Raw genomic sequence first — 17,370 nt, 5'->3', positions numbered from 1 at the left:
ATAATAAAATAATGCTAAAAATAAAATGATACAACAAAATAAATAATAATTAAACCCCCCACTATAAAAAAAATATATTAAAATAAAAAATAAAAGTGTTTTTCCTTTCCGGGTGTATTTTGGGGTTATGCTGGTATCTGTGTATGTTGATGGGACCTCTTTTTTTTTTTATATGTCAAAGTATAATTAAAGGATTTTTTTTTTTTTACTCTTTGGGTGAAGAGGTATTAGAACCCCGGTCAGTTTTTACTGCTCCCCATTCAGGAGACCCACGCTCTCTATTTGTCCAGCTCACCGTTATCATTAAAGGTGAAATTAAAAGTAAATCTCAAATTTTGTGTTGTCACCGGACCAGGAATAGAAGGGAAATCTTCCAATGGGGACACTAGTCACTTTGTAGGGATCTCCTCTCACTTCCGGTTGTGGCTCTGGGACAGGAGGTGAAGGGAAATCTCTCCAATAGGGACACAAAGAGCAGAAACCCCTCCCTTAGAGTACATAAAACTACAACCAAGCGTTGTCACTCGGTGTCAGTCTCTGTGCGGAGCCCCCACATCCCACACTGTCCTGACAACAGGAAACTCCGCCTGTCCCTCTCCAATGAATGGGGACCCCCAGCTGCGCCCTGATTGGCTGATCTCCTGCTGTCCTCCCATGGCGTTTCGCTCTAAGTGACGTCGCGAGGGGCGTAAGCTCTGATTGGCTGAACTCCTCCTCTTGTTCTCTTGCGGCGGTCCACTCTCGGTGACGTCATTGGAGAGCGTCAGCGCCGATTGGCTGATCTCTGATCGATGCGCTCGGCGATCTTTCCCCTCTTCTCTCTGCTATCGGGACTGGTGACGTATGTGGCGGCGGTAGCCACTGATTGGCGGAGGCGGAACGTGGTGGATTGTGGGAAGATGGACGGCAATGTGGGGAGGCTGGAGGAGGAAGCCCTGAAGAGGAAGGAGAGGCTACTGCAGCTGAGGAAGAAGAGGGTGAGGAGGAGGAGAGGGGGATGTCTACATTCACCTCACAATCACTGCTGGGGGGGAAGGTCCTCGTTATAGATGGGGATCTATAGACAATGATGGGGGTACATACACTGCTGGAGGGGGGCAGGTCCTCTATAGATGGGATCTATAGACAATGATGGGGGTACATACACTGCTGGAGGGGGAAGGTCCTCTTTATAGATGGGGATCTATAGACAATGATGGGGGTACATACACTGCTAGGGGGGAAGGTCCTCTTTATAGATGGGGATCTATAGACAATGATGGGGGTACATACACTGCTGGGGGGACAGGTCCTCTTTATAGATGGGGATCTATAGACAATGATGGGGGTACATACACTGCTAGGGGGGACAGGTCCTCTTTATAGATGGGGATCTATAGACAATGATGGGGGTACATACACTGCTAGGAGGGGGACAGGTCCTCTTTATAGATGGGGATCTATAGACAATGATGGGGGTACATACACTGCTGGGGGAGACAGGTCCTCTTTATAGACGGGGATCTATAGACAATGATGGGGGTACATACACTGCTGGAGGGGGACAGGTCCTCTTTATAGACGGGGATCTATAGACAATGATGGGGGTACATACACTGCTGGAGGGGACAGGTCCTCTTTATAGATGGGGATCTATAGACAATGATGGGGGTACATACACTGCTGGAGGGGGACAGGTCCTCTTTATAGATGGGGATCTATAGACAATGATGGGAGTACATACACTGCTGGGGGGACAGGTCCTCTTTATAGCTGGGGATCTATAGACAATGATGGGGGTACATACACTGCTAGGGGGGAAGGTTCTCTTTATAGATGGGGATCTATAGACAATGATGGGGGTACATACACTGCTGGAGGGGGACAGGTCCCCTTTATAGATGGGGATCTATAGACAATGATGGGGGTACATACACTGCTGGAGGGGGACAGGTCCCCTTTATAGATGGGGATCTATAGACAATGATGGGGGTACATACACTGCTGGAGGGGGACAGGTCCCCTTTATAGATGGGGATCTATAGACAATGATGGGGGTACATACACTGCTAGGGGGGGACAGGTTCTCTTTATAGATGGGGATCTATGGACAATGATGGGGGTACATACACTGCTGGGGGGGAAGGTCCTCTTTATAGACAGGGATCTATAGACAATGATGGGGTACATACACTGCTGGGGGGGGCAGGTCCTCTTTATAGACGGGGATCTATGGACAATGATGGGGGTACATACACTGCTAGGGGGGGACAGGTTCTCTTTATAGATGGGGATCTATAGACAATGATGGGGGTACATACACTGCTGGAGGGGGACAGGTCCTCTTTATAGATGGGGATCTATAGACAATGATGGGGGTACATACACTGCTGGGGGGACAGGTCCTCTTTATAGATGGGGATCTATAGACAATGATGGGGGTACATACACTGCTGGGGGGGCAGATCCTCTTCACAGCTGTGTGGGAGGAGCAGTGACTCAGACTGGGATGTGATTGGCTGTTGTGGACACAGTAGACGGTGGGGGTGTCTTGCAGGGAAAGTGACCCGCCTGTGTTTTGTCTTCCAGGTCAGAGAGGATGGCGGAGAGGGCGGAGCTCTCCCCGGAAATGAGGAGGAGCCACACAGGTCAGTGTCACACACAAAAGGCCGATGCTGATTCTCACCTGCCGCTGTGCTGTGGGTACAGAGATAGGCCTTCTTGGGGCACAGTGGGCGTGGCTTGGGGCACAGTGGGCGTGTCTTGGGGCACAGTGGGCGTGTCTGCCTCTGCTGGAATCACATGAGAAGCACAGCAGCCCCGGCATCCCTGTAGCCCGGCGCCATTCAGGCCATGATTGGCATCCTCTCAGCGAAGGCGAAGTGTTCTCTGATTGGAGGACGTGGTTTTTTAAAATCCTGCTTGCTGTATTTTTTTGGTGCAGGTTTGGTGTGGTAATAAAAAAACCCCACTGACGGGCACTGACGAGGCAGCACTGATGGGCACTGACGAGGCAGCACTGACGGGCACTGACGAGGCGGCACTGGTGCGCACGGATGGGCACTGACGAGGCGGCACGGATGGGCACTGACGAGGCGGCACGGATGGGCACTGACGAGGCGGCACGGATGGGCACTGACGAGGCAGCACTGATGGGCACGGATGGGCAGTGACGAGGCAGCACTGATGGGCAGTGACGAGGCAGCACTGATGGGCAGTGACGAGGCGGCACTGATGGGCACAGATGGGCAGTGACAAGGCAGCACTGATGGGCACAGACGGGCAGCACTGATGGGCACGGATGGGCACTGACGAGGCAGCATGGATGGGCACTGACGAGGTGGCACTGATGGGCACGGATGGGCACTGACGAGGCAGCACTGATGGGCAGTGATGGGCACTGACGAGGCGGCACTGATGGGCAGTGACGGGCACTGACGAGGCAGCACTGATGGGCAGTGATGGGCACTGACGAGGCGGCACTGATGGGCACTGACGAGGCAGCACTGACAGGCACTGACGAGGCGGCACTGGTGCGCACTGACGGGCACTGACGAGGCGGCACGGATGGGCACTGACGAGGCGGCACGGATGGGCAGTGACGAGGCAGCACGGATGGGCAGTGACGAGGCAGCACTGATGGGCACGGATGGGCAGTGACGAGGCAGCACTGATGGGCAGTGACGAGGCAGCACTGATGGGCAGTGACGAGGCAGCACTGATGGGCAGTGACGAGGCAGCACTGATGGGCAGTGACGAGGCAGCACTGATGGGCAGTGACGAGGCAGCACGGATGGGCACAGATGGGCAGTGACAAGGCAGCACTGATGGGCACAGACGGGCAGCACTGATGGGCACGGATGGGCACTGACGAGGCGGCACTGATGGGCACAGATGGGCAGTGACAAGGCAGCACTGATGGGCACAGACGGGCAGCACTGATGGGCACGGATGGGCACTGACGAGGCAGCACGGATGGGCACTGACGAGGCGGCACTGATGGGCACGGACGGGCACTGACGAGGCAGCATTCATATATGGCACTGACAGGTGGCACTGATGGGGCTGCACTGATGATCGGTGTGATGTCCCCTCTGAGGAATGTGATTACCGGGCCTCACGAGCCGTCAGCGGGAGGAGAGGACAGCCGATAGCCGGCATTTCCCTGTTTACATGCACTCGCTGTGATTGGACGCATCTGATCACATGACAGCCGACATCTCTCAGCTGTTTCCACTGATCAGTGATCCTTTGTGTCCCTGGGATACAGCGCACCGCCGATCGCCGTTCTGCGCACCCCCGGAGGCACACATGCGCGGTTAGTGATCGCCTGTGCGTTTTTTTGCGCAATAAAAAAAATCGACAATTTTGAGAAAAAAACTGTTTTTGACTTTTTGTTATTAAACGTCCAGTAAAAAAAAAAATAATAATTTTATCCAAAGTTTACGCCAAGATGTATTCTGCTTCGTGTCTTTGCTGAAAAACAATCCCAATCCGTGTAAATTAGCCGCCTCCCCACCGCCGTATAGGAGATATACAGCTACATGGTGTCGGGTGCGCAAAATCGTGTGTGTGTGTGTGTGTGTGTAGGGGGTGTGTGTGTGTAGGGGGGGTGTGTGTGTAGGGGGGGTGTGTGTGTATACGTGATTTTGTATCCCCGGGTAGGGGGTGCATGTGAGCTGCTCCAGTGCCCTACCCACGCCGCCATTCGTGGCTGTCAATCACCACGTCCCGATTCCCCGCCAGCGCCCGGTGATTGCCGAGCATCTCCAACGGAGAAGGAGGACAGTTTTGTTTACTACGCTCCCGGCACACAGCCCCCGCCCCCTAGTGAAACGCTCCCGGCACACAGCCCCCGCCCCCTAGTGAAACGCTCCCGGCCCACAGCCCCCGCCCCCTAGTGAAACGCTCCCGGCCCACAGCCCCCGCCCCCTAGTGAAACGCTCCCGGCCCACAGCCCCCGCCCCCTAGTGAAACGCTCCCGGCCCACAGCCCCCGCCCCCTAGTGAAACGCTCCCAGCCCCCGCTCCCTAGTGAAACGCTCCCAGCCCCCGCCCCCTAGTGAAACGCTCCCAGCCCCCGCCCCCTAGTGAAACGCTCCCAGCCCCCGCCCCCTAGTGAAACGCTCCCAGCCCCCGCCCCCTAGTGAAACGCTCCCGGCCCACAGCCCCCGCCCCCTAGTGAAACGCTCCCGGCCCACAGCCCCCGCCCCCTAGTGAAAGTTTGCAGCATCTCACTTTCTGTGTTTTGTTTTTTTTTTTTTAGGGACCTGAAGCTGAGGAACTACACCCCGCAGGACGAGGTGCTGAAGGAGCGACAAGTACCTCCCGCCAAACCCGTCCCAGGTACAGATCGGAGTCTTGGGGGGGGGGGGGGGGGGGAGGGACTGTATGTGCCGCCTATACCGGTCACTGCTACTACACCTCACCCTCTACACACCCGACACCCCCACACAGTATATATATATATGTATATTTTAGTTAATTTTTTACAATGTATTATTAATTTAACATGTCACATGATGTATAATATATATATATACCGTATTGTTTGCTCCATAAGACGCACCTAGGTTTTAGAGTCAGAAAACAAGAAAAAAAATATTCTGAACCAATGGACTGCGGACACAGTACAGGAGATGACCAGAGACTGCGGACACAGTACAGGAGATGACCAGAGACTGCAGACACAGTACAGGAGATGACCAGAGACTGCGGACATAGTACAGGAGATGACCAGAGACTGCGGACATAGTACAGGAGATGACCAGAGACTGCGGACACAGTACAGGAGATGACCAGAGACTGCAGACACAGTACAGGAGATGACCAGAGACTGCGGACATAGTACAGGAGATGACCAGAGACTGCGGACATAGTACAGGAGATGACCAGAGACTGCGGACACAGTACAGGAGATGACCAGAGACTGCGGACACAGTACAGGAGATGACCAGAGACTGCGGACACAGTACAGGAGATGACCAGAGACTGCGCACACAGTACAGGAGATGACCAGAGACTGCAGACATAGTACAGGAGATGACCAGAGACTGCAGACATAGTACAGGAGATGACCAGAGACTGCGGACACAGTACAGGAGATGACCAGAGACTGCGCACACAGTACAGGAGATGACCAGAGACTGCAGACACAGTACAGGAGATGACCAGAGACTGCGGACATAGTACAGGAGATGACCAGAGACTGCGGACATAGTACAGGAGATGACCAGAGACTGCGGACACAGTACAGGAGATGACCAGAGACTGCAGACACAGTACAGGAGATGACCAGAGACTGCGCACACAGTACAGGAGATGACCAGAGACTGCAGACACAGTACAGGAGATGACCAGAGACTGCGGACATAGTACAGGGGATGACCAGAGACTGCGGACATAGTACAGGGGATGACCAGAGACTGCAGACACGGTACAGGAGATGACCAGAGACTGCGCACACGGTACAGGAGATGACCAGAGACTGCGGACACGGTACAGGAGATGACCAGAGACTGCGGACACAGTACAGGAGATGACCAGAGACTGCAGACATAGTACAGGGGATGACCAGAGACTGCAGACACAGTACAGGAGATGACCAGAGACTGCGGACACAGTACAGGAGATGACCAGAGACTGAGGACACAGTACAGGAGATGACCAGAGACTGCAGACATAGTACAGGAGATGACCAGAGACTGCGGACACAGTACAGGAGATGACCAGAGACTGCGGACACAGTACAGGAGATGACCAGAGACTGCGGACACGGTACAGGAGATGACCAGAGACTGCGGACACGGTACAGGAGATGACCAGAGACTGCAGACACAGTACAGGAGATGACCAGAGACTGCGGACATAGTACAGGAGATGACCAGAGACTGCGGACACAGTACAGGAGATGACCAGAGACTGTGGACACAGTACAGGAGATGACCAGAGACTGCGGACATAGTACAGGGGATGACCAGAGACTGCGGACATAGTACAGGAGATGACCAGAGACTGCGGACACAGTACAGGGGATGACCGGAGACTGCGGACAGAGTACAGGAGATGACCAGAGACTGCGGACACAGTACAGGAGATGACCAGAGACTGCGGACACAGTACAGGGATGACCAGAGACTGCGGACATAGTACAGGAGATGACCAGAGACTGCGGACACAGTACAGGGGATGACCAGAGACTGCGGACATAGTACAGGAGATGACCAGAGACTGCGGACACAGTACAGGGGATGACCAGGTACCCGCTCCCACTTCCACTTCCCTCTCTTTTAGTGTGATCTCTCAGCTGTGACAGCCGGGTGCCCATACACGAGAAGCGCTGCGCTTTGCGATTGGTCCTGCGTCTTCTGGGACCTGTCATGGGCATCCGGCTGTCACAGCCGAGAGCTCACACTAAAGATGGCGGCGCGGGGAGACTGCACAGCGCTGGACCCCAGGAACAGGTTCTGCTGCAGAGAAGAGCTGAGCGGCCGGCCCGGTATTCTGATACGGTGGAGGAAACACCGGACCGGCCGCTGCATATTCACTCCGTAAGACGCACTGACATTTTCCCACCTTTTTTTTGGAGGGAAAAAAGTGCGTCTTGTGGAGCGCAAAATACGGTGTGTGTATATATATATATATTGGAGTGCAGGAAAAGGGGCATCTGGGGGCGGCTGTAGTCTGTTGGTTCCTGATCATGTGACATGTTAACAAATTAATAATACACTGTAAAAAAAAAAAAAATATATATAATTTTTTTTTTTTTTTTACAGTGTATTATTAAATTAACATGTCACATGATTACTATGATCACATGATCAGGAACCAACAGACTACAGCCGCCCCCAGTTGCCCATTTTCCTGCACTCCAAGGGCTCATTTACACCAGCGTCACCTTGTAAAAAGTAAACCTCGGTGGATCGCTTTTCAAAGCAGCGCGGTCATAGCTGACAGGCATTCAGGAGGTGATACCGCCACCTCCTGGAAACCTGTGTGTTTGTTGTTGTTTTTTTTGGGGGGGGTTTTTTGGGGGGTGGGGGGTTTATTTTGGTTTTTTTTTTTGTTTTTGTTTTTTTTTTGTTTTTTTTTTTACATCCAAACAAGCTTTCCAAATGGGAATGTTGCGCCCCAACTACCTCGCAGTGGCGTCACAGCCCTGTTCACATGATTGTCACATTGGATGGCGATACTGCCCACCGAACATAACCAGGGGATCATTTCTGAGTGCTGCGGCATGTATGCATCCCCATCTGTCTGCCTTTGCAGTTTAAATTGGGGGTGGTAAAAAAAAAGTGGCTCCACCTTCTTCTTTCTTCTTCTTTCTTCTTCTTCTTTCTTCTTCTTCTTTCTTCTTCTTCTTTCTTCTTCTTCTTTCTTCTTCTTCTTTCTTCTTCTTCTTTCTTCCTTCTTCTTCTTCCTTCTTCTTCCTTCTTCTTCTTCTTCTTCCTTCTTCTTCTTCCTTCTTCTTCTTCCTCCTTCCTTCCTTCTTCCTTCTTCCTTCTTCCTCCTTCTTCCTTCTTCCTCCTTCTTCCTTCTTCCTTCTTCTTCTTCCTCCTTCTTCTTCTTCTTCCTCCTTCTTCTTCTTCTTCCTTCTTCCTTCTTCTTCTTCTTCTTCTTTCCTTCTTCTTCCTTCTTCTTCCTTCTTCCTTCCTTCTTCCTTCTTCCTTCCTTCCTTCCTTCCTTCTTCTTCCTTCCTTCATTCCTTCCTTCTTCTTCCTTCCTTCCTTCCTTCCTTCCTTCTTCTTCCTTCCTTCCTTCTTTCTTCTTCCTTCCTTCCTTCTTTCTTCTTCCCTCTTCTTCTTCTTCCCTCTTCTTCTTCCCTCTTCTTCTTCCCTCTTCTTCTTCCCTCTTCTTCTTCCCTCTTCTTCTTCCCTCTTCTTCTTCCTCTTCTTCTTCCTCTTCTTTTTTTGTTTTGTTATCTCCATCAAAATGCAAAGTGTAAACTAACCTAATAGGGTCGCCCAGCCAATCTGCTATAGAGGTAACTTTTTTTTTTCCCTTGTCTTGTTGCGCCATCTAGTGGAGGAAAAGGTGAAAGAGCAACTGGAAGCTGCCAAGCCGGAGCCGATCATAGAGGAAGTTGTAAGTAACCGAAATATGGGAGCCGTATACAGATCTAGGCACAAAGAGAGAGGAACAGACGTCGCCCCTCCCACCGCGTGACGTCACAAACGACGAAGATTTTGTTACTTCCCGTTTCGGTACCAGGAAGCAGCCAATCGGACCGATCTGGGTCTGATCAGCTGCGTTGGAGGCCAGAGGAGAGATTTGAGGTCTAGTAGACCCCAGATCAATCCGTAAAGAGGACCTGTCATGGCCCATGCTATCACAAGGGATGCCACAAAAAAGCCCGGTGAGGTGTTGTCGCCGTCTTGTAACCGGGCTTTTTTATGCCATTGGCGCAGTAAAGGCTTCTTTCTTGCAACTCGACCATGCAGCTCATTTTTGTTCCTAGTATTGTCATATTGTGAGACAATCACACCATTTTTTCCCAGAGCGGCCTGTATTTCTCCTGAGGTTACCTGGTGGGAGTTTTTCTTTATATCCCGATCAGTTGTGGCTGAAAGATTTCCTGGCTTGGTAGCAAGAGATCCCCGAATTTTCCACCTCGTAATAAATGGGTGAACAGCACTGATTGGATTCTTCAAGGCTTTGGATTCTTGTTATGTTCTTTCTCATCTTTATAAAGTTCCATCGCCTTGTTACGCAGTTCTTTTGACAGTTCTTTTCTGCTCCCCATGGCTCAGTGTCTAGCCTGCTCAGTGCATCCACGTGAGAGCGAACAAACTCATCGACTATTTATACACTGACACGCAATTTAAAAAGCCACAGATGTGTACCCTTTAACCACCTCCCGTCCAGCCCATGTATATAAACGGCCTCCCCGCCCCCTGCTTGTGCGCACTCCCTGGGAGCGCGCAGCACTGCGATCCGGTGCCCCCTCTATCCTCCGGACACAGTGGAACACCGATCGTCATACGGGACCTCTGTGTGGCCAATCAGTGACCACATGCAGAGTAGTAAGTGAGATGTCATTTCTGACATTTCTTACTACGTGGGAAATCTGTGAATGATCACCGAGATCACATGGTACAGGGCCATTCACAACAGCCTTGTACCATATGACAAGCTGTGACCGATCACAGCTCTCACAGTAGTTCTCAATGGCTGCAAGACTGCAGCCAGAGAGAAGGAGAAATGATTGATTTTTCAACCTTTATGGGTGTAAAAGGAATCCGAGTACAGCTCTGTGTACAGGTAGAGGGGATCATGGGGGGGGGGGGGGGGGGGAGTACAGCTCTGTGTTCAGGTAGAGGGGATCATGGGGGGGGGGGGGGAGTACAGCTCTGTGTACAGGTAGAGGGGATCATGGGGGGGGGGGGGGGGAGTACAGCTCTGTGTACAGGTAGAGGGGATCATGGGGGGGGGGGGGAGTACAGCTCTGTGTACAGGTAGAGGGGATCATGGGGGGGGGGGGGGGAGTACAGCTCTGTGTACAGGTAGAGGGGATCATGGGGGGGGGGGGGGGGAGTACAGCTCTGTGTTCAGGTAGAGGGGATCATGGGGGGGGGGGGGGGGGAGTACAGCTCTGTGTACAGGTAGAGGGGATCATGGGGGGGGGGGGGGGGGGGAGTACAGCTCTGTGTACAGGTAGAGGGGATCATGGGGGGGGGGGGGGGGGGGGAGTACAGCTCTGTGTACAGGTAGAGGGGATCATGGGGGGGGGGGGGGGGGAGTACAGCTCTGTGTACAGGTAGAGGGGATCATGGGGGGGGGGGGGGGAGTACAGCTCTGTGTACAGGTAGAGGGGATCATGGGGGGGGGGGGGGGGAGTACAGCTCTGTGTACAGGTAGAGGGGATCATGGGGGGGGGGGGGGGAGTACAGCTCTGTGTACAGGTAGAGGGGATCATGGGGGGGGGGGGGGGAGTACAGCTCTGTGTACAGGTAGAGGGGATCATGGGGGGGGGGGGGGGGGAGTACAGCTCTGTGTACAGGTAGAGGGGATCATGGGGGTGGAGTACAGCTCTGTGTACAGGTAGAGGGGATCATGGGGGGTGGAGTACAGCTCTGTGTACAGGTAGAGGGGATCATGGGGGGGGGGTGGGAGTACAGCTCTGTGTACAGGTAGAGGGGATCATGGGGGGGGGGGGGAGCACAGCTCTGTGTACAGGTAGAGGGGATCATGGGGGGGGGGGAGAGTACAGCTCTGTGTACAGGTAGAGGGGATCATGGGGGGGGGGGGAAGAGTACAGCTCTGTGTACAGGTAGAGGGGATCATGGGGGGGGGGGGGAAGAGTACAGCTCTGTGTACAGGTAGAGGGGATCATGGGGGGAGTACAGCTCTGTGTACAGGTAGAGGGGATCATGGGGGGGGGGAGCACAGCTCTGTGTACAAGTAGAGGGGATCATAGGGGGGGGAATGAAGTACAGCTCTGTGTACAGGTAGAGGGGATCATGGGGGGGGAGTACAGGTAGAGGGGATCATGGGGGGGGGAGTACAGGTAGAGGGGATCATGGGGGGGAGTACAGGTAGAGGGGATCATGGGGGGGAGTACAGGTAGAGGGGATCATGGGGGGGAGTACAGGTAGAGGGGATCATGGGGGGGAGTACAGGTAGAGGGGATCATGGGGGGGAGTACAGGTAGAGGGATCATGGGGGGGGAGTACAGCTCTGTGTACAGGTTGAGGGGATCAGATGTTTGATTTCTTGTTCTTTCTCCCCCCCCCCCTCAGGATCTGACGAATTTGGCTCCAAGGAAACCGGACTGGTAAGTTGTTCTGGTGATTGATGAGAGAATACACAGATCAGCCATAACATTAAGACCACTGATAGGTAAAGTCACCATGGCGTCTGAAAATGGGAGGGGCTATGATGAGCTGCAAGTGAACATGTTATCCTGGAAGTTGAAAGCAGAAAAATGTGTGTGTGTGTGTGTGGGGGGGGGGGGCAGTGTGTGGGGGGGCTGTGTATGGGGGCAGTGTGTGTGTGTGGGGGGGGCTGTGTATGGGGCAATGTGTGTGTGGGGGGGGCTGTGTATGGGGCAATGTGTGTGGGGGGGGGGCTGTGTATGGGGCAATGTGTGTGGGGGGGGGGGCTGTGTATGGGGCAATGTGTGTGGGGGGGGGGCTGTGTATGGGGCAATGTGTGGGGGGGGCTGTGTATGGGGCAATGTGTGTGGGGGGGCTGTGTATGGGGCAATGTGTGTGGGGGGGCTGTGTATGGGGGCAATGTGTGGGGGGGGCTGTGTATGGGGGCAGTGTTTGGAGCTGTGTATGGGGGCAATGTGTGGGGGGGGCCGTGTATGGGGGCAGTGTGTGGGGGGGGCCGTGTATGGGGGCAGTGTGTGGGGGGGGCCGTGTATGGGGGCAGTGTGTGGGGGGGGCCGTGTATGGGGGCAGTGTGTGGGGGGCCGTGTATGGGGGCAGTGTGTGGGGGGAAGGCCGTGTTTGGGGCAGTGTGTGGGGGGGCCGTGTATGGGGGGGGGGGGGCCGTGTATGGGGGCTGTGTATGGGGGAGGGTCGTGTATGGGGGGGGGGGCTTTGTATAGGGGGGGCCGTGTATGGGGGCAGTGTGTGGGGGGGCCGTGTATGGGGGCAGTGTGTGGGGGGGCCGTGTATGGGGGCCGTGTGTGGGGGGGCCGTGTATGGGGGGGGCTGTGTATGGGGCTGTGCAGCTGCAGACCGGTCAGGGTGTCCATGCTGACCCAGGAACTCCTACAATGGGCACGTGAGAACGGGACCACGAAGCCATGGAGGAGAGTGGTCTGGTCTGATTGACGTTTGATTTTCCATCAATGTGGATGGTGGGTAGGTGGGGTGGGTAGGTGGGGTGGGTGGGTGGGCGTCACTTACCTGGGGAAGAGGTGGCACCAGGATGGATTATGGGAAGAAGTAAGCCGGCAGAGGAAGTGTGAGGCTTTGGGCGATGTTCTGCTGGGGACGCTTGGCTCCGCCATTCATGTGGAAGTCACTTGACACGTCCCGCCTGCTTCAGTATTGTTGGTGACCAAGTCCACCCCTTCATGGAGGAATGCCACGGGTTTAAGGGGTTGACTTGGCCTCCAACTTCTCCAGCTCTCAATCCAATAGAACATCTATATGATATGCTGGAAACACAAGTCCGATCCAAGGAGGGACCCACCTCCCAACTTACAGGACTTTAAGGATCTGCTGCTGCCGGCTCGTGTACCTTCAGAGGTCTAGTGGAGTCCATGCCTGGACGGGTCAGCAAAAGGGGGACCTACTCAGTCCTAGGTGGGTGGTCATAATATAATGGCTGATTGGTGTCATCGTGGAATAATTTGATGTATAGACTGATTTTTATTTTTTTTTTAACTTCTCTGTTTGTCCCCCCAACTAACATGGAGGAATTTAATTGACCGGTTCCTGTTCAGTCCCGCCCCCATGTAATAACACAGTGATTGATAGGCCTGGAGACTCCTGAACAGTCCCACCCACCATGACATCTCTATGATTGATAGGCCTGGAGACTCCCGATCAGTCCCGCCCACCATGACATAATTCTATGATTGATAGGCCAGAGGACTCCCGATCAGTCCCGCCCACCATGACATAATTCTATGATTGATAGGCCAGAAGACTCCCATTCAGTCCCGCCCACCATGACATTCTGTAAATGATAGGCCAGGAGACTCCCGTTCAGTCCCGCCCACCATGACATTCTGTAAATGATAGGCCAGGAGACTCCCGTTCAGTCCCGCCCACCATGACATAATTTTATGATTGATAGGCCAGAAGACTCCCGGTCAGTCCCGCCCACCATGACATAACGTGATTGATAGGCCAGGAGACTCCCGTTCAGTCCCGCCCACCATGACATATTTCTATAATTGATAGGCCAGGAGGCTCCTGATCAGTCCCGCCCACCATGACATATCTCTATGGTTGATAGGCCAGAGAACTCCCGATCAGTCCCGCCCACCATGACATATTTCTATGATTGATAGGCCAGAAGACTCTTGATCAGTCCCGCCCACCATGACATAACACTGTGATTGATAGGCCAGGAGACTCCCGATCAGTCCCGCCCACCATGACAAACTTTTCCAATGCAAAGCTGACTTCCTGTGCGCTAACTCCATGCATGAAAACTGAGTGTCCTCCTTCTGCCTCCATTCTTGTCTCCCCACAGGGACCTGAAGAGGGACGTAGCTAAGAAGTTGGAGAAACTGGAGAAGAGGACGCAGCGCGCCATCGCAGAGCTGATAAGTGAGTTTGAAAAATTCACCCAACATTCCCCCGGGGTGAAGGTGCATCAACTTTACTTGTTTGATCCTTTTTATATATTGTTTCAGTTGCTTCCTGGTTTCTGGCCTAGGCCACGATGATGTCCACATATCGCAAGAGCCTTCAGGAGGGGAGGAGGGGGTTTGCTGAGCTAAGCACGCCCTCTCTCCTTGCCTGCATGCCTGAGCTAAGGGCAGATGGATTTCAGAAAGTAAACGCTACATGGATCATCTGCTCTTTCTCAAGATGGGCGTGGCCAGAAACGCTAGGGGAGGTGTTTTTGGAAGTGATTTCCCAACAAAATAAAGCATGGGGATGGGGGGGGGGGGGGGGGGAGTTCTGAATATTAAAAATTAATTAAATCACGTTTATTGGTTTGCGGTGCCCGGATCAATCACGTTTATTGGTTTGCGGTGCCCGGATCGATCACGTTTAATATTGCTCTCACTCCGGCATGTGCGGCAACATGTGTGATGTGTGAGCGCCGCCACCGCGTGTTTGTACTTCTGTATACAATTAGGTCCATATATGTTTGAACTCAGACACAATTTTATTTTTATTTTTTCATCTCTTAAGAGTAACCCCCCCCCCACATTGGTGTCAGTGGGAGGAATAGTGCCCCACATTGGTGTCAGTGGGAGGAATAGTGTCCCATCATTGGTGTCAGTGGGAGGAATAGTGTCCCATCATTGGTGTCAGTGGGAGGAATAGTGCCCCATCATTGGTGTCAGTGGGAGGAATAGCGCCCCATCATTGGTGTCAGTGGGAGGAATAGTGCCCCATCATTGGTGTCAGTGGGAGGAATAGTGCCCCATCATTGGTATCAGTGGGAGGAATAGTGCCCCATCATTGGTGTCAGTGGGAGGAATAGTGCCCCATCATTGGTGTCAGTGGGAGGAATAGTGCCCCATCAGTGGTGTCAGTGGGAGGAATAGTGTCCCGTCATTGGTGTCAGTGGGAGGAATAGTGCCCCATCATCGGTATCAGTGGGAGGAATAGTGCCCCATCATCGGTGTCAGTGGGAGGAATAGTGTCCCGTCATTGGTGTCAGTGGGAGGAATAGTGTCCCGTCATTGGTGTCAGTGGAAGGAATAGTGTCCCGTCATTGGTGTCAGTGGGAGGAATAGTGCCCCGTCATTAGTATCAGTGGGAGGAATAGTGCCCCATCATTGGTGTCAGTGGGAGGAATAGTGCCCCATCATTGGTATCAGTGGGAGGAATAGTGTCCCATCATTGGTGTCAGTGGGAGGAATAGTGTCCCATCATTGGTGTCAGTGGGAGGAATAGTGACCCATCATTGGTGTCAGTGGGAGGAATAGTGACCCATCATTGGTGTCAGTGGGAGGAATGGTGCCCCATCATTGGTGTCAGTGGGAGGAATAGTGACCCATCATTGGTGTCAGTGGGAGGAATAGTGCCCCATCATTGGTGTCAGTGGGAGGAATAGTGCCCCATCATTGGTGTCAGTGGAGGAATAGTGCCCCATCATTGGTGTCAGTGGGAGGAATAGTGCCCCATCATTGGTGTCAGTGGGAGGAATAGTGGCCCATCATTGGTGTCAGTGGGGGGAATAGTGCCCCATCATTGGTGTCAGTGGGAGGAATAGTTCCCCATCATTGGTGTCAGCGGGAGGAACAGGATACTTTAGCTGGAGTATTGGGGGTGTCATTGGTCACCTGACGCTGTCTTCCTATACATCATCTAAGCTGCATACAGCACACTGATGGTGTCACTACTACTTTCACTAGGTAATATCTGGCATTGTAAAGGCTGCATTTATTTCTATGAACATTTCTGTTTCCCCGGTGTTCTGTGTGAGTAATATTCTCCCCCCCCCCACAGGGGAGCGTTTAAAGGGACAGGAGGAGAACCTGGCGACGGCCGTGGAGTCAGCGAAGCAAGAGGATGAAGATTCCGACTAGAAGTTTCCTGATCCGTCCCGAGGCCCCGCCCACTGCGACAAAGGGTCAGCCGGGAGGACCTAAGGGCAGCCCGTCTCAGCAAAGCCAACGCCGTGCTCACCTGTGCGCACTCAGACCTGCGCGGGGAGCGGCGCCATCTTTATTCTGGACTTCATTCTCTTCCTGACAGAACTTTTGTGACTCCGAACTTTCAGATTCAGGACTGGTGTCAGGCAGAGACCCCGGGACCCCCAACGTGGGGGAGGGGCAGGTATGGTGTCAGTGTGAAGAGGACTGAGCGTTGTGTCTCATCGATGAATATTTTGTTTTTTATTTTCATATCGTTTTATAATAAAGAGAATCTAAAATACAGAAAATGTCTGCTGTGTGGGGGTGCGGCTCTGGGGGGCGGGGCCATTGTGGCAAGGTTCTGGGGGCGGGCCATTGGGGCAGGGGCTTTGGGGGCGGGTACTGTCTGTCGCTACTAATAATCTGTATTCCATTATTTCTAATACTCCCATCATCCCTGTGCTGAGTTCCCGGGTCTGTACGCCCGCTGTGCCCATTACGAGGGGTTCCCACCATCCCTGTGCTGAGTTCCCGGGTCTGTACGCCCGCTGTGCCCATTATGAGGGGTTCCCACCATCCCTGTGCTGAGTTTCCGGGTCTATACGCCCGCTGTGCCCATTATGAGGGGTTCCCACCATCCCTGTGCTGAGTTTCCGGGTCTATACGCCCTCTGTGCCCATTATGAGGGGTTCCCACCATCTCTGTGCCGAGTTCCCGGGTCTATACGCCCTCTGTGCCCATTATGAGGGGTTCCCACCATCCCTGTGCTGAGTTCCCGGGTCTGTATACCCGCTGTGCCCATTATGAGGGGTTCCCACCATCCCTGTGCTGAGTTCCCGGGTCTGTACACTGATATAAGAATGACTATTTCACTTTCTTACAGTCGAGACAAATTTCCCTCAAGAGAACATGTTCTAAAATGCTACATCCCATCAGCCATTGGGGGGTCCTATGTATAAAAGTTAGTGGAATGGCACCTTGCGGTCCAAGGCTCCCCCCTGTGGACCCTCCCTTATGTATTATACATGGAGATCATACCCCCCCCCTTATGTATTATACATGGAGATCATACCCCCCCCCCTTATGTATTATACATGGAGATCATATCCCCCCTTATGTATTGTACATGGAGATCATATCCCCCCTTATGTATTATACATGGAGATCATA

At 53.2% G+C, this 17,370-nt stretch overlaps 1 protein-coding gene across 1 annotated transcript; it reads left to right on the top strand.

Moving 5' to 3' along the window:
- The first annotated feature begins 828 nt into the window (after nt 1-828).
- On the top strand, nt 829-16,508 carry CCDC12 (coiled-coil domain containing 12). The gene is made up of 7 exons (XM_089667802.1): nt 829-977; nt 2,569-2,627; nt 5,245-5,324; nt 9,001-9,062; nt 11,717-11,751; nt 14,136-14,212; nt 16,073-16,508. The coding sequence occupies exons 1-7, from the start codon at nt 900-902 to the stop codon at nt 16,150-16,152; spliced, it is 471 nt and encodes a 156-aa protein (XP_089523928.1). The 5' UTR covers nt 829-899; the 3' UTR covers nt 16,153-16,508.
- The last annotated feature ends 862 nt before the right edge of the window (nt 16,509-17,370 follow it).

The sequence above is a fragment of the Staurois parvus genome, unplaced genomic scaffold (genome assembly GCF_062004578.1).
Source record: "Staurois parvus isolate SC_StPar_1 unplaced genomic scaffold, SC_StPar_1.0 ptg003597l, whole genome shotgun sequence".
NCBI lineage: Eukaryota > Metazoa > Chordata > Amphibia > Anura > Ranidae > Staurois > Staurois parvus.
Note: the sequence above shows the minus strand (reverse complement) of the source record. Positions and strands in the feature narration are given on the sequence as shown.

What these genes read in the sequence shown, in the direction of transcription:
- CCDC12 (XM_089667802.1), top strand. Translation starts at nt 900, where the DNA reads ATGGACGGCAATGTGGGGAGGCTGGAGGAGGAAGCCCTGAAGAGGAAG. An exon ending in AATGAGGAGGAGCCACACAG is followed by an intron (nt 2,628 to 5,244) that starts GTCAGTGTCACA and finishes TTTTTTTTTTAG; the next exon opens with GGACCTGAAGCTGAGGAACT. An exon ending in CGCCATCGCAGAGCTGATAA is followed by an intron (nt 14,213 to 16,072) that starts GTGAGTTTGAAA and finishes CCCCCCCCACAG; the next exon opens with GGGAGCGTTTAAAGGGACAG.